The sequence below is a fragment of the Columba livia genome, chromosome 12 (assembly GCF_036013475.1).
Source record: "Columba livia isolate bColLiv1 breed racing homer chromosome 12, bColLiv1.pat.W.v2, whole genome shotgun sequence".
Lineage (NCBI taxonomy): Eukaryota > Metazoa > Chordata > Aves > Columbiformes > Columbidae > Columba > Columba livia.
The window spans coordinates 10,427,781-10,451,516 of NC_088613.1; the positions used below are offsets into that span (position 1 = coordinate 10,427,781).

At 48.6% G+C, this 23,736-nt stretch overlaps 1 protein-coding gene across 1 annotated transcript in view; it reads right to left on the reverse strand.

The window, feature by feature from the left end:
• GPR50 (G protein-coupled receptor 50) overlaps positions 1 to 7,373 on the reverse strand; it is a 47,538-nt gene extending 40,165 nt beyond the window's left edge. The window contains exons 1-2 of the mRNA XM_065077834.1: positions 6,844 to 7,373; positions 4,446 to 5,227 (exon numbers count right to left, since the gene is read on the reverse strand). Coding sequence (XP_064933906.1) covers positions 4,446 to 4,965 — 520 coding nt within the window. The 5' untranslated portion in view covers positions 4,966 to 5,227; positions 6,844 to 7,373. The remainder of the gene's footprint in view (positions 1 to 4,445; positions 5,228 to 6,843) is intronic.
• Positions 7,374 to 23,736: the final 16,363 nt, after the last annotated feature.

The following is a 23,736-nucleotide window of genomic DNA, read 5'->3' on the forward strand; positions in this document are numbered from 1 at the left end:
TAATTTCAGGCTTGTGGCAGATGCTAGAGGGTTTGAGGTGCTAAAAAATACTAAAACAAATAATTTTAAAAAAAATCTCAACACACCTACATATAACAGATAGATAGCCTTCTAGGACAAGGAAATCCTGCAATAGCTGGAAGAAAACCAGTCACAGCTCTCAACTGCCATTAAGATAAGGAAACAGAACATCTCCAAAAGGTCAATTTCTCAAAACTAGAAAAAAAACAGACACAAAAATAACTGACAGAAGACACCTAAATATAAGCAAACAGGACGGTGCTCATTGGGAGATATTTAAAGATGACTTAGTAGAGCCCTCCTTTTCCCCCCAAAAAAAGTAATATTATATTCAAAAAGTTTATTTTGCTTTAAATAAGATTTTTTAAGACAGGAGCCAAATTAATAAATAAATAAGATATGTAACAAATAGAAAATGCACTATAAAATTAGTAGCTGGAAGTCAACACTTTTTATAAAAAAAACCTAAAAGATCACAAAACTAATGGCAGTACAGGAAAGGGGCAAGAATCCATCAATAAAATAGTTTTGATGCTAAAAAAAGTATGGTGAAATTATCCTGACATACAAGATGTAGAAAGTATAAGGATTTATTTTTACCTTGCAGATAAAGATGACTTACTTCTCCACTACAACAAAATTCTCGGAATTCCAGAAGCAAGTTAGGAAGATACCCACCACTGCCTGCTAACCACTTCTCACATCTGTAACTAGGAAACCTGCACGTCCGAGTGTATAGAGGAGCTCGCCAAATCCCTGACACTGACTTTGAAATAAAACAACGAACAGAAACATGTCCCAGGCCAGCCAGGAAGTTCCAGAGGTCTTGGAACAATAAATAAAAACCCTACTCAAGCAAACAAAAACTTAGCGTCGTGCCAATATTTTCAGAGGGCAAAAGACCTGACCTGGGAAGTGCCGGCTCTTACCCTGCCTGTGGCCCCAGTATTTGGAGACGGAAACACAATTACTGCTAGTCAGCACAGCTTTCTGGTCAGAGGGCTCGTCAAACTGATCTAGTACTGCTGCTAAGAGCACACATTTGGCTGACAAAGGTAACTGTGTTGACATAATACTTGTGTGTGACGTTTGATTTTGGCCAATGTGACAGCCAAAATCCCCAGCATTATGCTATAGCGTATATACAGGAGATTAAAAGCCAGTTGAGCCCAGCAACCTCATTAGAGTTATACCTGCGCTGCTGCCGCCAAGAAGGTTTTGGCTCCCCAGAGAGACATTTCCACGAGGGAAAAGGACCCGGGAGGTGGTAGAAATGGCTCTTTGCAACGCAGAGCTCCAGGCAGCACTGCTGGGACATGTGGGGTTTCAGGGAATGCGTGTTTAGGCTGTGTGCCTAAGTTTGCAGAAAGTTCAGGAGCGCTAGAGATGGGTATTTCCAGAGCCTCTGCCCAAAGAGCAGGCTAACTCATCGAAAAATATTGGCTCTTTTCAGTGCAGATGTTCACACTTGTAAAGCTAGCAGGACCCACAGGTAAACAGCTGTAGACTTAGTCAGGCCAGCAGCCTTTGGCTGGTCACAGTCCCACACGTGCCACGTAACACATAGCTCACTCATCTCCTGCGTGGGTCCTAATCTGTGCTTAGTGCCCTGAGCATCTCCCAATAACAACACAGATCAAATCAACAACCACCAGACATATGTTACACCTTCCCAGGAGCAAAGTGGAGTGATTTCTCCTGGAAGGATTTGGAGGTCAGGTCCTTCGCTTTTAAACTCCAGCAGTGGCAGGAGCAGGAGGGCGGCCAGGTTTGTGGAGGCTTTCAGCTGCCGAAAAGGTTCACCCTTTCTAACCTGCCCACTGTAGCTATAGGCAGCAAAGAGGTACTGACACGTGCCAAGAACTGCAGAGAGGTCCTGGGGGATGGACTGATAACCTTATCCCCACAAGAGTGATCACCCACCATAGCCATTGAAGCAGTGCCAGTTCCACATCCCAGTCTGAATCCAGCTTATCCTGGTGACAGTTTTAGCTCCAGCTGGATGACCTTGCAGCTGGGCTCTTGCTAGCTTCCCTAGGAGCTTGCTCCAGAAACAGAGGGCTTGGTGCTTGCAGGATTTGGCAAGAGCTGACACATCCATAACTGGTGTCCTTTTCAATTATTGGACTGGCTTAGGGTAGGTTTGAACATGAGCAGAGAAACTCTTTGTCCAAAGGACTTCCACCTGGTGTTTTGGCTGACCCCCCCTCATTCACAGTGCTGCTCACGTGTCAGGAGGAGCATGAACCGAGCCGAGACTCCTGACTTCTTGTCCTGCATCCAGGGAGGTAGACAGCCCATTTACTTCCTAATATGGACAGATGCAGGATGTCTGAATATCCTAAACATACCTGATCTTTTCTGCAAAACAAGATGACAACAGGTAGATGCTGGTTAGACATTTTAGACCTTACTGAAATTCAGATCATCAGCATCAGTCTGACCACCTCGCTTTCCCGCTGCTGAACCCCTCTAGTGACTTCGCAAAGGCATTCCCAGTTTAGGCTTTTGACTGAATGAGGAATGATGCTCAGGTCAACAAAGCAGGATGGATCTCTTGACACCTACCACCACTTTGAAGAACGTACCACTGAATCCCCTGCTAATCACGCTCGACTTCTGTGTGCAATGAGAAACACCTCCCCTCAAATAGGGAAGTTAGCAAAGATTTCACTTGTGATGCTTCTACTCTTACATCCCAGAAGCTCGTATGTAGAGCGGACAACAGGTTACTGACAAGAATTGTGACTTGGAAAATATCTCTATGATCACTTCAAGGGAAAGCTGTTCTTTTCCACTTTCACAGGAACTTTAACCCAGCTCACAGTGGTGGCAGTCTTAAGTCATGAAATGCATTCCAGTGATTAACAGTTTGAAAGGTGACAAAAGCAGCTAAATAGTTTCAAATCTGCTTGCTGCCCAACCAGCCAGATAGCATAAATCACTAGTTATCTTTGAGAGAAGGGAAGGGTGTCTCAATTTTCTTTCCCTGAACCACTGATCACAAACTCACAGTGCTCACATTTTAAAACAAAGCTGAAGAGAACCGTAAATGCCTTTCCCAACTATATCAAAATTCTTGTAAGCCCAGCACAACATTTTTGTGTACTGTGGATAGTATGGGCCATGTTTCATGTACCAGTTAAATCTAGAGCAACTCACTGGTTGAGGTCACTGCATCCAGTGCCTGCCCAAGCCAATAGCCATTTGTGTACAATCATCAATAAATCAATCAAATGTTAGAGGCACCTGGGGGAAATTGTCCCATCAGTCTTACCCACCAGCTACTTTTACTGAATGCTGCTAAGTTACTCCGTATTTGCAGAAGACTAAGAGAGACTGAGAGAGATAGGAATCTCCAAAACGCTTACAACTTTGCCTTGCATATTATAAACACTGCAGATATTCCACTAAAACCATTTAACAAGCTATTGAAAGTAAAGGTCATTTTATGTCTTTCACTGTAATAGTGGAAAGTGGTGTAGTCTTTAGCAAAACATCCTCTACAGTATGTTTTAAGCAACACTACACAGACTACTTAACACTCCTTACAGAGCAAATTATATCCAGTGTTATTTCTTTGCTACAATGACAAGACTTTGAAGGCAGAAAAAAATTACACCCTCAAGAAATACAGCCTTCTTAAAAATGGTTAATATCAATTTCACAATTTTCCTAGATCAATTCGTTACCAAGGTCAATACACAAGGCTCCAAAACAGACTTCCAAATTACCCGTGGAAAAAACATAGAAAATCTTTACTCTTCTTTCTGTTGGTCATCTAATGCACAGCAAGTTTAAGATGAAAAAACTAAAATACATGCAATGCTGGGATGTAAAAGCAAGTGGTCAGCGTTGTAATTAGGCTGGTCTTAAAAGTATGAACAGCCTTCCCTTGCACCTGACTCTGGCATTTAGAGTTTTCCTTATCAGCACCTGCTCTCCTGGCTCTTTACTAGCACAATTCTGGCTGAAGGAATGCGGGTTTTACCTGAGTCGCGACGTGAGTTCAGATTCCTCGATTTGTAGCTGTCTCTGCGAGACAGAAGTTCCGAGAAGTTGGAGGACCGAAGCAGCGGTACGGGACGCACAGAATCGGAACCCCAGCAGTAACTCGGGTCACCGCAGAGAAGAGACGAGCGGGTGCTACTCTGGCTCACCGGCAACTCACCACCCCTTCACACGGGGCTCCCGAGACAAAAACGCCCTTTACCGCTCCGGTGCTATGGAGAGGAGCTGTGAACCTGTCCGCGGCCGTCACCCACCAACCCCGCAGGCTCCTGCCCCACTTGGAACGCGGAGCGGCTGCTGTGCGGGGCCGGGGCGGCGGAGCCCCAGGCGCGGTGCGGTGCCGCTCCGCCCCGCCCGCCGCCGGCAAGTTGGCAGCGCGGCCGCGCCGCCCCCCGCGCCCGCCCCGCGCTCACCGGCGTTGCGGAGCTTCTTGTTCCTCAGCACCGAGAGGATGACCAGCGCGTTGCCCAGCACGTCCACCACGATGGTGAAGATGAGCACGGCCGCCAGGGCAGTGGCGGTCCGCGCCGACGGAACCCCGTCCCGCCCGCAGCCCGGGCAGCTCCCGTTGCTCCCCAGCCGCTCCATGCGCGCCTCTGCCCGCCGCCGCCGGGGCCCCTCCTCCTCCCGCCCCGACGGCAGCCCCCCGGGCAGCACTGTGGCGCCGCAGGGAGGAGCGCGTCCCGGTACCCGTCCCGGGGGGCGCACGCCGCCCCCTCCCCGGCGGTGCCACCGCCCTGCCCGGGGCGGGGCGGGGGGGCGCTGCCCGGTGCGGGGCACCCGCAGCGCTCGCCGGTCCGATGGCGCCACCGCGCGGCGGCGATGGGGAGCACCGGGCCGGGGAGCGGCGCCCCCCCCGGTGCAGTCCGTGTGCACCGTGTGCGGGGTTCGCCCCCGGCAGAAGCCACCCAGGTCACCCAGAGCCGCCTGCATCTGCCGTAGCCCCCCCGCGCTGTAACTCCCTCCTACGCAGCTGCTGCAGCCGGCAGCTCCGCGCCCAGAGGGAAACCGAGCCAAGGCAAGAGACTTCGGTTTTGTCCGAGGAAGAGGCCGTGGGCAGCGACTCCAGCTCGTACAACCTCCGCCGGCACGAACCAGTGCTTTAGGGAAGCCGCCGGGGAGACAGCCGGGGTGAGCAGCTCCCGCATCCCCCGGTGGGGAAACTCACGCAGCTTCTGCCCTCGGACGCGAGTACCTAGAAGGGAAAAATTACAAGGTGAAGTTTTACGTATTTTCCAAGTCGCAGAAGGGTTTTCTTTGCCTTGGTGTCCCACTGCAAGCGCTGCCCCATGGCTCCAAGGCCGGCATGCCACCAGCCCCCCATTGGTGGTCACAGCCAGCCACCCCTCCTCACAAGAACTTTTTCAACCAATTATGCCAGAACAAACACATCTCCTTTCGTTTTAACGCTTTTTACTGGTTCTAATGTTTGCAATGCAGAAGCCCCAGCGATAACTTCAGTATCAGCAGCCCGCTCACACACTTCCCAGGCAGCAGAGATTCCCGTTCCGGCAGCCCAGCCTTGCATCTGAGGCTTCCAGGCTCCTTTTGTGCTTTACTCCACACCAGCACAAGCAAGGGACAAAGCCCCTGTGGTCAGATTGCAGCTGCAACACTGCAACCACATTAATTCTCTGCTTTATTTAGAAAATTAACTCAGAAAACAGGTTTTGTGGGCTATAGAGGACAGCCATGGTGCTGTGCTGGCGCTTGGGTGGGAGCAGAAGAGAGGGCAGGGGTGCCCCGAGGCTCCTCACCTCTGAGTAACACCTCCTCTGGCTTCAGTCCAAAGCCACTTCTCCATGTGCAGGTCAAAGTACCGGAGCGAACATAAAGGCTGTGTCACAACCTGACCTGGGGGTTTTACAACTGCCCGGTTGAATGAGTCAATAACAAAGCTAAAAACAAGTGCTATGATGGTTCATTCCCCACCAGCAGCACCCAAGCAGCAGCGAGACACAGCTGAAATGGGCAGCAAACACGGTCTGCCCCAGCTGGGTGCATGGGATCTGCATCTGCACTCAAGCCTTGGCTGAGCCAAGCTGCTTTAAGCAGCTTTTTAGCCGTTCCCCATGACCAAAGAGCATCAGTTTTGAAACAATTTTTATTTTTTTTAAAAAAGATTATTATCAAAATCATGCGTTTTCAAGTTGCCAAAGACAGCATTTTGGCTTGAAGTTTGGTTTCTTTAGACTTCTTGGTTGACACGCTGCACTGAATTCTGCATAGTTTTGCAAATATGTTCTGTGTAAACTAAATAATTTTGTTCACAGATTTTTGGCTGGTCTGTTTTCAGGACTTACCTGCAGTGCAGGGGCAGCTCACATGGATGCATCCTTTCAGCACCTTTCACCTTTAGGCGGCTCTGCTCTGGCACCTGTTTGCACCATTTTTAAGATGCTCTCAGATGCATTTCACATGTGGAAAGCTGGGATGTGACTTCAGAGTACCCGAACTTTATATGCAGGTGTCTTGGACTTGCTAGTAGAAACATGTTTTGAAACTAATGAAGATGGTGTTTGGAGTCAAAGAAACACTGCTTTTCTAAATGCTTTGCTTAAAGATATGTGCAGTGCTGCCCTTTCTCCCCTAGCTCTGGAGGCTTTCCAGAGCCCAGCAAACCTGCACCCAAAATTGTTATCTTCTGCTAGGACCAAACCTGCTAGTGCTGTCTTCCAGCCCTTTCCATCACGGAGGCTGCCAAGCTGGGATGTCCCGCAGGGAACTGGTTTTGTCTAGTGACAGAGAATGGTAGTTGATTGCTGAAGAATCAGAAGAGTATAAACGCAAGTTCTACTGGAGCCCACTGACCTTCACCAGCTGCAGAGCCAAGGTGCTGTCCTGGACAAGAGCATCAATGGGAGCAACAAAGCAGCCAGATGAGGATTTTGGCCTCACTTGTTCTTAAAAAAGCTTGCCAGCACAGCACTGCAAGGTAGAGGGGGCATCACATTTTATGAAACTGCTGCAACTGGGGGAAAAAAAGAAAAAAAAAAAAGAAAGAAAAATGGTTTTTCATCTGTTAACTTCTTTTGGTACATAATTTATACCTGCAAAAAGCAGTTTTTTTCAGTGGCCTGGTTCAACTGCCCTAGATGGGAAGGTCTGCATAGCTCTACCAGGCACATGTGTATCTGCATAGTTATAGCAACTAATCTCTCATAGGACACTGAGAAGAAATTATGATAGATGTAGTGAGCAACTGTTTTCATCGGTGGAATGATTTAGATGAATGGTCTTCAGGCTGTTTCCTCCAACCTTCCTGCTAAATGGACTCTTCACTGCTTCAATTAAGAAAAGGCTAGCACTCTGGGAAGCAGTGGCAAGGAAAAAAGATGAAGGTAGAGGTATCAATAAGACCTTTTTAATTATGCTTTACTGGAACGTCTGACATAAATCATACTGAAATAAAAATATCCCCAGTTTGTTAGAAGAATTTAGGCTCATTTGATTGTGCCAGGACCATGAATGTGATCACAGGACAAAGCAACTGAATTAGGGTCATAAACCAGAGCTTTTCAGTACTCAAAGTACACCAGGGTGGGTATATACATGTGTACAAATGGGAAGACCAAGCAGAATGCAATCAGTGCAAAATATTCAAGCACCATCAATGCTTTTCAAACACTCCTTTTGCAAAAACACAATAGCTTTGCTAACAGTGAGGCTTAGAAGGGCAGCACCCAGCACCATCCTGCCGTGCTGCTCCCACCCACCACCGCAGCCATGAGCAGAGAATCGCTCGTCCCTCACTGAGCACAGGACTCATCCAGTGGCATGAAACCCCCTTTCCTGATCCTACCTGCCAACACACACAGCTTAGTAAGAGTTAATCCAGGTATACTATAGTAAATGAAAGCTTGCATAATTGAAAAATAGCTGAGGCATTAATCTTCCTTCTTGGTACCTTGAGTCCTCTTTAAAAAGATTATTTTGTCTTCAGAGACAGCTTTAATGCTATTTAATGAATCACTTATAAATGAAGGATTCCCTCCCCCGCCCCCACTGTACAGGGACAGACTCAACTACACTGATTTTTGTCAAAGAGACAATTAACTTTTGTCAAATATGCAAAGATAATGGCTGCTCTCCACAAATACTACTATACTAAATGTGGCATATTGAAGGCAAATTTGTCCTGTTATTTTGACTGAGCATGCCTAGATACTGTGACATACCCATTTCCATTAGCCTAAGGAATTCTTTGTGCTCACCAAAATAATAAGCTATCCCCTGAGCACCCCTAGGACCAGGGGGCTTGTGCCAGATAAGGAATACCAGGCTGGGAAATTCAGAATCCCAAGACAAGTTCATTCAAAGGTGTTTTGGTGTCCAGCTTCAAAGGAGGGAAGAGACATGAGAAGTAAGGAGAAACGTAGAAAACCAGAGCACCAGGAAACCTTTGCCTGAGCTTCTACACTGAATGTCTTGGTTGCAGACAGAGTGCAGGCAAGTTTTCTTTGAAAGCAGACACCAGGCAGGACCATGGGGCAAATTAGTGGTTTTCCCACTGCAAGTAACTTCAGTGAGTTGCAAAGGCAATTTGTAGCCTGAAGTCTTTCCTAACACAGAGTTCCCAAGCAGAACTACTCGGTCGTCTTCCCACTGAGCACTTGCTCTGTTCCTGCAATCCACACGCACACCATAAAGATGCTGAACAAAGCTGAATCCCCCCGCCCACCCCACCAGCCTGGCTGAGTACTCATGATTATTTCCAATGAGAACAACAGGCAATAAAACTTGTAATTTCTCAGCAAGTGAGCCTTTTGACTCAAGCAATGGCCTGTGGGAGAGACATGTAAGCAGATGCAGAAACAAGGCTGATAATTTCTTTGCTACATGAGCTGCTCCCACGCCGTTAAGCCCTCGATGGGACAGGGGAGCCCTGCCAAGCTGCTCCTGGTGATGGGCAGAGCAGGTTCCCTCCACCCCATGCAGACCAGATGAGAGTTTAGAGGTCTCTCCTGCCTCCTGTATCAAAACCAGGACCTTGTGGTGGTTTAACGCTATCAGGACGCGGTGCTCAGTGTTGGAGAGCTTCACCACCTGCCTTTCCAGCATAGTCGGTTTTTCTTATTTAAGATTCTGGTCTGGATAGACAATAGAGGTTCATTCCTTGGTACGGTCTTAGACTCCTTGAGCTGACAAACACAGCTAAAATAAGCCATTTAGTCCCACTGCATGTCATGGCCGTTATCTTCAAAATAAGGACCAACACCTTTTCTCCCCCACTCCCTGTCTCAATTCTGCCCTTAAATTCAGTGTCTGACTAGGAGGCAGAATTATTCCCAAACCATCACCAAAGGGGGAATCACCATTATTCACTTGCAACTCTCTAGCCAAACACAGAGCAATAGTTCCTCTCTCCTAAACGTAGTTCTTGTCTATTTGGACTGTGCAGCTATTTACTGCAGAGGCAGAACAGCTGTACTGTGCACAGTGTAAGGGCACCCCAGTCTTGGGGAAAAAAAGCACTAGTTGCTTCAGCAATAAATAGATGAATACAGCAGCTTGCCCTGAGCTGCCATCATAGAAGAGATCAACAAAAAAGCAGCTCTATTTGTGCCATCGTGCTTGCATAGAAACTCCAGACAAACTAATAACCTCGTGTTCAGCCACCTTCCCTCTTTGTCGCTGAAGCAGCAGCCTCATGCAGAGCATACAACTCACTTGCCCAGAATAGACTTTTTTGTTAATCGCTCAAAAAGCCGTGGACACAGGCCAGTTCATTCAGCTCAACTGCCTAACTCTGAAATCAAAATCAAAAGGGAAAGAAGGAAAACTTTGTATTCCTTCCGTCCCCTGAATATTAAATGACACCATCAATGTTGCCTTGGGATGCAGCATCTGACTGCTTCCTTTGCTCCAATATGGGATTTAAGAAGAATGACTTCGAGGCTGACTTGCTGTTTCAAATTTTCCATTTTTTCCCCATCTCAGACTTGAGGATACAACATGAATGAAATCAGAATTAGCCTTGTTACAAACAAGCAAGGGGGATGACCTAGATTCAAAATGAAGTGACGGCAAAAGTTTAAAACCCACCATACGGGGCTGTTGGCTGTGGCACATTTAGGTCAAAGTTTGTTGCAATCAAATCATACTTTTCAGAAAGGCTTTTACTAGTGAGATGATTTGTATGGCAGTAGCTGAATTATGCATAGGATTCGTGCAGCCTCTTCTAGTAAACAGCTCCAACCCTTCCAACAGGTGTGGAGAAACACAAGCTCTTCCCTGCAGCATCTTCAGGCTCTGCAACCCTGGGGACACAAGTTGTGCTGTGGCATCGGGATAGCCCTCACCAGCCACATGGGGCAACCTCCTGTGCTGTGCTGGAGCCAGTCTTGCTGCAGGTCTAAAGGTGCTAGGATGAAATGTGGGGTTTTTCAATGATCTTATTGAATACCACCAAAAAAATCCCAACTCAGAGGCCCTGTTCCCAGCGAAGGCAGCCTGGTTGCTGTGTGGGTTGCTGGGGATGCTTGGATGACAGCTGAGGGGTAGCACAGGACTCTGCTCGAGTGTCAGGCACACTGAAGGAAATACATGGAAATGATCAGGCTGGTGGGGTTTGATGTGGTGAACTGGGGGGGAAACAAAGAGCAAAATAAAACAAAAAAAACAGCCAACACACAAACGAGGAAGGCCACAGCTTTTAACCCTGTTAAGCCAGGAAGATTCAACTGATGTATTTCAGGGCTAACAAATCCTGAAGAATTTCAAATGCTTCAGTATCTGAGTAAGAAACTCCTGTGTTGCCCAACAAGAAGTAAGTTACTTGAGGCACTGCTCGCTCCATGCTTGTCAACAAGGCAGTGAATCTGAAAAAAAAGAAAAAAAAAGCCAAGAAAGGAAAGCTGGTTCATGACAGATCGCCCCTTGTCCACCACGACAGCGGCCCTATTTGTCCTAAAGATCTGCCTTTAACTCAAGGAAAAGGAGGACTGCTCATCCTCCTCATACCATCCTCATGAAGTGTGTGCTCACACAAGAGTGGGCAAGGCTTCCCTCCTTATACCAAGACCTTCTAGGGTGGCAGAAAAAGCAAAAAAATAAAAAAGGTACTTCAGGTTTTTCCTGTTGACATGTCTTGCAGTCCCTTTTTCTAACAGTAAAAACCAACAATCACCCCACTCTGCTCCTTACAGGTCTCCTTTCACCATTCCCTTTCCAGTCCATCCCTTCTGCGCTGACACGCCATGTGCACAGGAATCCTGCAGCTCCTGCCTCGGCACCCGAAGGGGTGCCAGCTGCATTGCTCTTGGTTTTCCTGGTTCAGCTCTCGCAGCCTCTCACCATCTTTTCTCTCTCCTTTCTTTCTTTGTCCTCCCCAAGCCTGGGGCTGTTCCAGTTAGGGGATGGCTAGGGGGGACAGGCCAGAAGGGACCTAGGCTTATCCTCTAGCTATGTTTCAATCCCAATAAAAAGGGCTAGTTAGCGCTTCACAAGGAGGTAAAACTGGCTCCCCCCTGAGAGCAGGGAGGGAAAACTCTCCACTCGACAGATGCTGCCCAAGCAGAGGGGGTTGATCTTTCCTCCGACACTCCAAAAGTTTGTGCAGCATCTCAGATGTTCAGTATTGCTCACCAGGCACCTGGTCTTGCCGTGGGGAGAACAGTGTGAGAAAGAAAGTGCCAAGATGCTCTGGCATCTCCATCCTACATATTCCTTCCCTCCTCAGCCCCAATTTGCATTGCAGTTCACCTGGATGCACACCCACCTGCAAGAATTTTTCCCACACCCACTCTGCTGCCCAGCACTATGTCCCAGCTGCTTTTCCAGATGGAGGTGGCATGAGCTCCGGCCAACCCAGCTCACTGGCACCCATGTTACCCACCCAGCCACACCGTCACTGTGGGGACAATTCACAGTTGATGCCACTCTCATCAAAATCACTTCCTTACCATTAGCAGCTGCTTTCTAATGCTAAGGCTGAAATCCCCACAGTTCTCCTCTGTGAGTGAAGAAATAAGAGTCTTAAGAAAGAAGATTTCCCTTTCTCGAACAGCCCCTCCTGCAGCCTGACGTGTGGGAGCTGTGACTCCAACAAGCTTCAGGAGTGCTTGGCACTAACTGCCTCGTTACAAGCCAGTGGCACAGGAAGGACAATACGACATGCTCTACTCCAAATATTAAGCTCTTAATTATGACCCAAGCGTCACCTCTGCGCCTGCTGTAATGGGGACTCAGCTACATCTGTGGCTGCTGGTGAGATCTTGTTTTGCTTCATCCTCATTATGGGAAATAGCCCGTTTAGATCCAGCAGCCAGCGGAGATGTTTCCTCTTGTGTAGCAGATTGCTTTCTCCTGTCAATTATGAGCAGAGAGCTCTACAGGCTTGTGCAAATTGCTGGGTGAAAGCATAAATAGGAGTACATGGGAACTGATTATGGCCTTGGTAGCAGGCTTGCTTAAAAAGGCTGATGGAAACACAGAGGTCAAGAGAAATAAGAAGCGTAGAGGTGATGGTGATCATGGCTGGCATGGCAGGACCATGGAGCCAGGGGGATACATGGCCCCTGCCTGTCCCTGCAGAAGTGCAGCCATCTGCAGTAGCGGTGCAGCCGGGGTGAACACAGGAGCTGCAGTGAGTTGACTCCAAAGCCACAGTTTTTTCCCCAGTGGTGAGATTCCCTCTCCTCAGGCTATCACTTTGGTACATATCAGCAGTGTGCATCCCACAGCTGGGAAAGTTGGCACCCCTTGGGGAAAGAGAAACCGTTTCCCCTCCTCTCACTGAACTCCCCCCCAAAAGCCCCAATTTCCCTGGACACTCCAGCACACCCGCAGAACCCACAGGATTTCTAAGGGATGAGTGACCAGGTCTCACACCAAACCTCTACCCAGCACTCAGCATCAGTGCTCACACTGCCAACAGCAACTGCCTGTACACAGGGAAGTCCAGGGTGGTTAAATTTCAGCTGAGCATCATAAATGGCCCCTTGTCCTGATGGGTTCCCATTCCAGAGAAGAGGATGCAAAACCATGTGTGCATTTTAACCAAGGGTCTCAGAGGTGGTTTCTGCAGCCCTACAGACCTTGCTGGCAGCTCCCAGGCAGGTTTACAGCCCCCACTGCCCTGTCTGACCCCCAGAACCTGCCTTTACCCCTTTATTTGGGAAGGAGGTAGTGATGTCTCTCGTGCCTGCAGGTTGGTCCAGACTCGGGGCCGGTTCAGCGAAGGGATGGCTTTTCTGCCTGCTGCTGGCAGCCAACAAGCTGAGTGCCCACCTGACCATGTTCACTTTGCTCTGCCCTCTAATACACTGTTGGTTGTGAATTTCCACTAGTCTTCAACCCACTCTCCATTGTCTCAGCTGTCCTGGTATCTTCAGCCCATCACTGTAAGGCCTACATCAATACGCAACGTACATGTGAAGCATCACCCACACTTGCTTCCATCCTGCCCATCTCTTCAATAGCTCCATCCAGAAATCTCCTACTCGACATCAGCTCTGCACACTCACACCTGCCAGCATTTTTGCAGACTCTGCAAAAGAGTATTGATTCCTGCTCATAGGGCAGTGCTGTCTGAAGAAAAGCCATTGTGAAGCCTGGTAGGCTTCAAATGTTGGCTTCTATACACCAGCTTCTATATGTCATGCAGATCCCTTCTTCACCTTTCCACATCTGCCTTCCCCACAGATCCACTGGAAAGTGGGGTTTGCTTACCAGCCCCTTGCTTTCCTTCTAGACCCCACAGGCAGAGCTGCTTGTGATTTATTTCTTTGTATTTAATACTGCTAAGTCAGAGGCACCAGAAATCTGCAGCTGGCAACTCCAGGCTGCTTTCCAGCTCCTCCATCCAGACCTGCCAGCAGATGTTTTCAGTTTTGGTTCTCAGATCTCCATTACAGTCTGGTCTCAAAACAGCGAATCTACCAGCCCTCCAACTGTGCACGTTCAACTCCACAGCCTCAAAGCTGTTAAAAATGAGCTGCAAGTTCCTCCCGCTCCTCGTGAGAAATGGGCATGGTTTTCTCCTCCTACTTGATTGTAGGCTGGTAAGCAACCATAGCTCCTCAGATCCGGCGTCATTAAAACTTTTCTTTATCAGTACATCCACTTACCTCTGCAACAAGGTGAAAATTGTGCTTGAATTTTTGCTATTTTCCTGGAGAATTTAAGTGATGCTGAACTGTAGGTGCATCCATCCTCCTGCTGCCTTTTCCCTCGGCTACTGGCAGTGCTCTGTGCTTCCCACAAACATTTCTGGGCCCGGGTTTTATTCAGTCATGGAGAAGTGAGAGGTGTGGTTCATAACTCATATGAAATTTCACTTAAAGATTAACAACTTGAGAGAAGAGAGATGGGAAGAGAAAATAGGGATTTGCACGTCTCCGCTTCACCCCGCTCTCCTACAATCTGACTGAAGAAAGCAGATTTGGAGATATTAAGTCAGGTACAAAATTTAATTGGGTTGTATACATTTAAAACAAAAGCCCCAATAGATGGAATGAAGCCCCTCCCCATCAGGATTTATCCCTGCTCCTGGCCAGGGCAGAGCACTCTGCCCAGGCAGAGGGGGCGCAGGCCTGGCACACAGTGTGCACAAAGGAGAAGGCAAGGCTTGCTGAAGGAAAACTGGATGCAAATCTTAAGGAGCAACGCAGATCTCAGATACAGAGAGTGAGCTTCAGACTAAATATAAATTCAACAATGGAAGAAGTTGCCAGAGATATTTAGGGTTTCTGTGTGTACGTTACATATATATATACACACACATAGACACACACACACATCTATATAAAGACCAACACCAACAAATCCTATCTGTATGCAATGTTAGCAAGATGTTGCTATAGTAATCTTAATTTTACATTCCTTATATTAAGAAGACCGCAAGTTGTTTCGCACCCAGACTGTCTTTTTGTTATAGCATGTGCTGCATTTAACCCAGCAGGACTCTGTTCTCTGCCTCTTGAAGCTATGGAAATAGAAATAACTACTAACAATAATATCATCATCACTACACAGCAGCCTCAGATTCAGTTTCTTTAAAAAAATAAAAAAGAGAGAGAAAGAAAGACACAGACAGAAAAAGAAACTGCCTGTGCATGTTAGCATTGAGTTTAGGTTTTGACATGGACACGTCCCCGAGGATGGGCAGGGACCCAGGGAGCAGCACTGGATGCTTCTGGGGGAGTGGGATGGAGCGGGGGTGTCCTGGGTGGGAGTGGGCAAGCAGGGGACAAGGGAAGCGGCACCTGCTTCTGATTTACAGATGGTGTGACATGAAATCTGAAGTGACTCTGCCAAAGCCAGGAAGGGCACAGGGGTATCAAAAGAGATGGACAAAGCAAGGCTCCCGCACTGCAAACAGCTGCCCATCCACACAACCAGTGGGCACATCCCATGCTGTGCAGGGATAAGTGCTGCCTTCAAACACCCTCACCTAGCACAGGCTCCTGCATGCGTTTATTTTCTCCAGATTGATGGTGTTTACAACTCCAGGCTTCTTCTTAGTCATCTGTGATCTCTGGCCGTGAGTGCGTCTCTTTGGGACACTGAGTGACAAGTATTGTTACAGTGCCAGGGAGATGGGAGTCTCAACTGCCTGTAGCAGGCAGATGGCTGTGAAATCATGATTTATCTGGAGTTAAATTAAGTTATGTCTTTCTTCCCTGCCTGCCCTGGCAGTGGCTGCATACAGGTGTGCTGTATTTCTTCCTCTAAACAGGGAAATGTGGGGCCATTTACCAACGGCTAGAGATCAGAAGGTGCCCGAATGTAAACTCCAGGACAAAGCTCATCTGAGCGTATTTGAGGGAGGGAACTGACAAGTGACAAACAGCCTGAGCTGAGTTTGCTCTATTTTGGCTTACGCCATTCCTTGGGGAATTGCGGGAAAGGAAAACAGGTGAATTATTGTCACCTCCGAACTTAAACAAATGGAGGCTTCAAACAAAATTGCATTGCTTAGACATTCAGAGGGGGAAATATTTACCTCGCATGCAGAAATAAATGTTATAGTTTACGAGTCATATAAAGCCTTTCACGCTGAAAATCCCCCTCTGTATGAGGATATTTCTCATTGTGGTCTTGATCCATCCAATTTATTTGCAGAGCAAAAGGATCAATTAGGCCATTATTCTCCAGAAGATGTGGCAATAGGAGTTGTTCCTCCAGTGGGGGCTGGATGCCCACCTGCACCTCCTCATGCCAGCTTGTACATGTCCGTTTGCTAGGGTGGCCCAGCAGCCCCTATCACCCCAGGCAGGGGAGGCTTTGGGTACCTCTTTGCTCCAAGGGTTTTGAAGCCATAGTGTGCCCGGCTACAATAATGGGGTTGCTCTGCCACATGTCTGCTTCCTAAGACCAGGGTGTGGAGCAGAGCTGCAGCACCTGGGGATCCTTCAAAACCCCCTCTTCAGAGGCAAAACCAGGCTGCAGGGGGGCACGGAGCTGGGTTTGGGGTGCATGAGGAGCAGAGCAAGGTAAGAGCATAGGGACAGGCAGGGTCGGCAGGAGTGGGGCGCTCTCTCTTTTTGCAGTCCTGGGTGCCCCACCTCACCAGGATATGAGATTCCAAACACTGGCACCCACTCCCCTCAGCCCATAACAGAGACGCATGTGTGCACCATTACAGGCATTAACGGGTGAGCCAAAGATGGGTGACCCTAGTCCTTGAGGTGCAGTACGCCCTAGCCACTGGCACCACATCCTGGGGATACAGCCAGTAGCAGATCCTGGGAGTGCCAAAGGCAGGAAAAACTCATTTGTGTGCAAGGGGTTTGGGTCTCAGGGCAATCGACAGTGAGTTGAGGCAGTGCAGCAGCGCAGAACAAGCCTGCCCCGATTCCTCTGCCTTTTGGGAAAGATGTTGCTACTACCAGAGCCTCACACCTTCCAGAAAAGCACCATTCCCTCCATTGCTGATGATTTATTTAGGAAGAAGCCTAATTTTTCACTGATCATATTAGAAGCACAGAACTGGATTACAGCATGGAGTAACCTTGATAGCCGAGAAATTCAGTGTATGCAAATGTGAGCCTTAAATGGCTCTTTCTGTGAAAGACTAGCTTGTAGGGGAAATGTCTTTGCAATACAGCACCAATAAATAGACTGGTATTTAGAAGAGACTTTGCCCCAAGCCACAACACACAGTCCAGTGGCACCTACAAACAGCAGTGTTTCCCTGTGAGCACAACTTGCATCTCTGCTCTGCAAACCTGCCCATTTCACTGCACAGCCCCATGACCTTTGGCATGCCCAGTATACCAGCACACGCTCACCAAAAGATGCCAGGCTGCTAAAAGCAAACCACTAAGTCACCTGCAGCATTCACCTGGCTCACCTGTACAGTTCCCTCACACCTAAACCACAGCCCAAGGGTGGCCAGGAGGGAGTACCAAGGGCCTGGGGCCATTTCACCCTCTCCCAGCTTCTCCAGCCCCTCAGAGCTCAGGCGCTAGAGGGGTATGAAGAGCGCAGGTATGAAGAGGACTGAGATGAAACTCATGTTTTCCCTGGGCTGATGCTGCCCATTGCCTGAGTCACCTAGTGCCAGGCTGCAGTGAGCATCTTCCCTTGGGCATCCTGGTGACACCCAGGCTGGACCCGCCACCTCCATCCAGCGCAGGAATGATGGACGGGGATGCACAGGGATGCTGTGTAGTGTGTAGCAGCTGCCTGAAGATGGCAAGCCAACACTGCAGTTTATAATACATGCAAATAACTCAGCTGGAGGAAGAAGGGGGCTCCCTACAAATAAGAGAGCTATATTTTCTTTGCAGACCATGTAATGCCAGAGCAGAATTTAAATTGCAGTGTTTATGAAACAGGTCTGAGCCTTTTTTCTTTCCTCTTTGTTAAATGCTGCCCGTCTCACAGAGTTTCAAGCGGTACTCCTGGTACTGCACCAGTCCTCAAGCCCAAACGCAAAGTCTGAGGAAGAAATTGCAATGCATCCTTTGGCACCAGGGAGCCATAGAGCTAGTGTGTGCATGCAATAATTTATCCTAAGCCTTCTAGTGGCATTTTATGTCTTTTTGCTATAGTGCTATTACAGCTTTGATTACTCCATTTTTATATTTGTCAGCACAGCATATGGGCAAGATAATTTGTATTCAAAGTATTAAACTGGTAATGTAAATTATTAAAGACCCAATTCATAAAAGCATTACACACCATATGCAGATTCTGTCCCCTGAACTCTCCCCTCCTCCTCCTCCCCATTTTGCAGACCCAGCTTCATGCAGTTTGAGCGGGACTGGGACCGCTGCCAGCTCCCACCCCATGGGCACCAGGTTTGCCTGAATGGATGTCAGATGAGGACCCAGCACCTTCCTCCTCCTGCTGCCCCCTGCACAGCTCATTTATCCCCGGGTGCCTGTTGCCCATCAGCTCATCTCATTTCAGTACCTCTAAAAATATGATAGAAAATTAACTGTTTTCCCATTTTTATCCCCAAACCCCATTTGCTGCAGAGCACCCTCCAATGTATGTACATCTCTGAGTATGGCCACTACAAGGAGGCATCGCGGGGGACACAGGACAAGGAGGTGAAGACAACTGCTGTGGGGGTCCTATTTCACTGCCTCTCTTGGGCTCCACACATACAGGATGACGGCAACTTGCCACTGGTTTTGTGGTGGGGGCTGCTGTGCCTGTGGGCAAGCACCCAGTGCTCACGGACAATGGGTCACCTCTCCCTGTGCTCAGCCTTAAGGGGATTCCAGCAGCCCCTCCAGAGGGCTGGGGGCAGTGAAATCTGCAGATCCTGAAGAGAAATGGGGCTTTTCAGCTGTGAGCCCTGCAATAATGGGCAAGTCATTTCAGTAGCTGTTTACCAGACCATACATAGTACCATCATGTTGAGCAGATGCTGTCTTCTGTTTTTCTCATTACCAAGATTTACTGTCTTATAAGCTTATTATTGACTGAGGCTTTAGGCTTTCTTCAGGGCTGAGGACAAGGGAAATGCAAACTCCCAGCGGCTCCTGGTTGCAGGAGTATCCGCTGTGAAAGCTGCCAGGACTGACCCGGTGCTCAAGGCCTCCCCCAAACATGGACCCCTCTACCTTGTAGCAAGGGCTTTGGCAGCCCAGAAGGGCAGCGGGGAGCTGCATTGTGCCCTGTCCTTGCCCTGGGGTCTCCCAAAGCATGGTGAAATTCCAATGCATTGCACTGCCAGCGCTTCTCAAAAATTACATTAAAATGGAGCAAGAACTGCACTTTGTGCAAAAAAAAAAAAATAAATCACACAAGTCTCATAAGCTGAAGTCCACCCACAGCACACAAATGCTTTTCTGGCCTCACGGTTCAGGAGAAAAGCACTCCTCCTATCTGTGTGAAAAGGAGCATTTAATATGCAGCTTGCATAGGTTTGGCATCCAGGGGGCCCACAGGTGACCCTAGAGAAGTTGTACCACTTTTCCATCCCTCCTTCTCCCCAGCCAAACACGGCTGCTGACACAGACCCAGAGGCGGGCTCTCAGGTACACTGGCACTGAGCACATGAGCTGCGTTACCTGTGCGTCCCTGCACCTCCCAGCGCTCGCGCATCGCTCCCAGCAGCGGCTCCCCACGTTTCAACCCCACTAGGGCACAAAGGCACTCAAAAAGCAAAAACGCTGCCAACATCCATTGGGATTCAGCTCTTCTCCCATCAGGTCCCCCCAGAAAAGAAAAAGCAGTTTTCCCAAAATAAATGATAAAAATGAGGTAGCACAACAGGAGCTGCTGGCCATCAGTACTGCACTGAGAGGCCTGTGGTCCACAAAAAAATGGAAAGATGGTGCTTGCTTTCTTTCCCTAAATTTTGCATATCTTTAACACAACACAGGTGCATTTCACAGAGTCAGCGCTTTCAGTGGATGCTGCTGCATGGCTGCGTTGGGCTCACTCCTCAGTCCAGCTTTTAACTCACAGGGGCATCATGTCCAGCAGCAACTGGCATGTGTGTTCTTCAACCACCATTTATGAATGCCCTGCCCAGGTCTCTGCTGCTCTGGCACCTGCCTCTCTTCTGCTGCACTGATTATTTTTTTTTTTAATTAAAAATTCCCTTGCTTTTATCATCCCAAGCATGATCCAAAGCACTGCCAAGCTCTCGTATCTGCTTTAGGGTGTACATTTTATTACCTGGAGGTCCCCACCTTAACTTCCCCTAAACCGCTTCACTTTGGCTTTGCCAGAGATGAGGCAGAGTGGGAATCCCACCTGCACAAGGCACCTGTCCCAAATCTCTCCATGCGATGCTCCCCACCCGCGGGCAGGCTGCTGCTGTCCAGGCAGCAGTGGGTATTCCGTGGGAGCACCGCAAGGCTGGTTCGGTACGTTACAGCTGTGGCCAAAATTGAAGCTGCCAAGGCAGGTTGTCTGGGAAGGGGATGGAAACACGAGCAAAGCAAAGTGCGGGAGGTGGAGGAGGAAACAGAGCACGTGCTGAGGGGCTGGTAAAGATGCAACTTTTTGGGCAAAAACAAAAGCAAAACAAATCACTATTTGGCTATTTCTGTTCACAACATATTTAGAATTCCTTCTCCAGTATTGTGTTTTCAAAAAGGCAAAAGCATTTTTCATTTGATGAGGAAATACGAGTTGAAAAAAACACCAAGCACCTGTCCCCACTCCACACACAGTTTTGCACCCTGAGCCACGTCCTCATGCCCACAGCAGGACAGGGGGAGGGACAGCAGGACTGAGGAGGTGACGCTGACTCTGAGGACAGCGCTGTCTGCAGCAGGAGCAGCCCTGTGCTATTACAATGGGCTCAGCTTTGGGAGAACCACGGCCCACACACAGGAAAGGTTCAGAAGTCCCAAGTTTGGTTTCTCTCCTCCTCTCCCATGTGTTTGCTTTCCTGTTGCACTCTGCAGTACTGCACCTGCCTAAAAACACAGAGAACCACGCAAGGGAGGGCCCGAGCAGCTACCATCTGCATAACACCAGCCACAAGTACATGCAATATTTCTCCCCAAAACCTCCAAGCGGCAGGCAGCAGCGGGGTGTGCAAACAACGGCATGCAAAACCCGAGTATGTCCCTCCAGCTTCAGAGGGTGAGCTCCTCCTGGGCTGCTTGCGCTGGTGACTGGGTTTGTGTTGAACACACAGAGCTCTGCTGGGGAGGGTGGGGTGCTCTGTAAATAACAACAGAAATTGTTATTTCAGACAACGTCTACAGAGAGCAACCACGATGCCAGCACGCCGTTCATTTTCGGTGTGAATAACCCATATAATGAAGACGCAAGCCACCCCAGCAGACAAGCTAAACAGCAGGCTTCCAGATGTCCGCCCCGCTCACCCATCTCAGACTCCTAATCCCCTACTTTGTCTGAGCTCTAGCTGATTTCTGATGCATTCAGATTATCCAGCCGCATAACTGCTAGTGAACATCTGAATATTTCCCCCCACCATCTCACATTTCACCTTGGAGGAGAAGCACTTCACAGAGCTCAGGCTCTTCTTTATCAAGCCAATTAGTGTGACACAAAAGCGGTGAATAGGACCAGGCAAAGCTCAATGGCCTGTAAAATCCCCAATATTTCAAGATTGGCTGAGGCCAAATATGACTGTTTAAAAATAAAAAAAGGAAAAGCCAAGGGTGAGTAACCAGTGCACTGGCCCTTCCAACTGCATTAAAAAGAAAATCCAGCAAACTCATCTAACATAGAAGCCAGTTCATGTATCATAAAGGAAAGTTTACAAACAGAGCAGCTATAATTCCTTCTATAACATTGGAGGACCAAAGTTTGCAAGGAACAAAAGGAAATGATTAACAGGGGAAATATGCATGGTACAAAAAAGACTTTTTAGTCCAAAAAGGGATGTCCATATTTAGAAACACTTGATTCCTGTTGTCAGAGCCCTGCTTCTTCCTGAATGCGTTTCTCCCCTGTGAAAGAAAGAAGTCACAAAGGGAGCTTGTGCACAGCCATGTCGCATGCACACAGGGCACCGCTGATTTTTGTCCCGGATTAAGGGAAGAAACGCAAAGATTCCAGAGCAAGCAAAGAAATAAACAAAAATAATCATGTCCATATTTAGGAGACAGCTTCTAACAAACCAGCAGCTCCATGGGCAGGATCCCCTCTCTCACCACGGGCACCCTGAGCCCTCGTCAGGGTGGGCTGCCCCCACAGACCCTCCCCTGGGGCTGCCCGAGCACCCATGTCTGTGTCAGGAGGGCAGCTCTCGCTTCCCTTGCACTGTGGGTACGGAGGCAATGCTGCTCCAGCTCACAAGGTTTGCATCTCCACTTTGGGAGAGGCTGTGGCCAGGCACCCGTGCGGCACCTCCTGCGAGAGCCAGAGCCCAGCACAGCCTGGGAGGGGTAAATGGGGAAGAGACCCTACCAGAGCACCTCTGAAGGGAAGGAAACTCATCTTTAGCAGGATGATAATATATTATGAAGGAACTTGCTGTCCACACATTAATTAACACCTTATGTCACCCCACAGCAGCCAATTCCTGTTCCCTGCCACAAGAAGGTGTTCCCAGGCTAAGCAGCACGCTACAGAAACCCAGCATGGCTGCGGTACAGGCTGACAGATTTCATCGGCCATAACCATCTCCACAAGAAGCATAAGCAACAGCAAATATTTTGAAGACCACCCATTCCCTTTCATCTCTACGAGCTGCTGAACCTTATCTCGCAGGGACGGCTGTGAAATACAGCACCATATGGTGCCCAGCACAGGGAGAGACCCTGCAGGCTGGATGCTGTCTGCTCCAGACCCGGATTCCCACACCCCTCCCACTCCCCTTTCCCACCTCCACGGTGACCATGCAGCTCCATGTGCACCGGATGGTTCGGCACGCTCCCAGCCAGCAGCGGCTCGTGGATCGTGACAGCCTCCACCCTCATCCCAATGCCATCACGAGCACAAAATCTCAGGGGAACGGCACCGGCGAGTGGTCTGAGCCGGCACAGAGCAACAGCCCGCACCAGCTGAACACCTCCTGTAATGCACCCATCTAGTGGGAAGACACAGGTCAGCCTGCTCTCAACATTCGATAATAGGTTATGCCACCTCAAATAAGCTGTTGGGTCCAATTTGCTGACTGTGGCCAGGGTGTCCCCTCCTCTTGTTGCCCCCATCCCAGCTGGGCAGAGGGAGAGCTGAGGCAAGGAGTGGCAGGAGAGGAGGACATGACACAGGTGAAGAAATGGGTCTTTAAAAGCTAAAAGATCTGTGAAATGGCACCTGGAAATGAGCATTGTAGAGACATCTATTTGTAGGGTCTGGGGGCTGCTTTCCACTTCATACTTGGAAAGATCAGCCTGAACAACTGTTGAAAAGTGATTTTGTTTTTTTAAGATATCACCTTCCAGTAAACAATGAGCATCAAGGGTGATCCTCCCTGGGTTTGCAAGAGTGTTTCTTGGTGCTCCTCACAGATGTGAAATCATGTGTTTACGGGAAAGGCAAAGCACTGAACCCATAAGGGAGACCCCTTTGCTTTCTGCCCAGACAAAGCACTACAAGGGGAACAGAAGAAAACAAAGCCAAGTCCTCTTATGTCCAAAACCATTGAAGACCTTTTGCAAGTCACCCTCAAGGTTCAAAATACCAGGTCTGGTCTAGCATGTTTTTTTGCTAGGCAATTCTCTCTGGCAGGTAATCACCAAGGAATGAAACACCAGCGACAGTGAGGAGTGAAAGATGTTTAATTAGACAGTTTAAAGCTGTTTAGTCAGGTTTTTATTCCAGGGGTTTGTCTGGGAGTAGAATAAGATTCTCCTCAAGACTTTTACT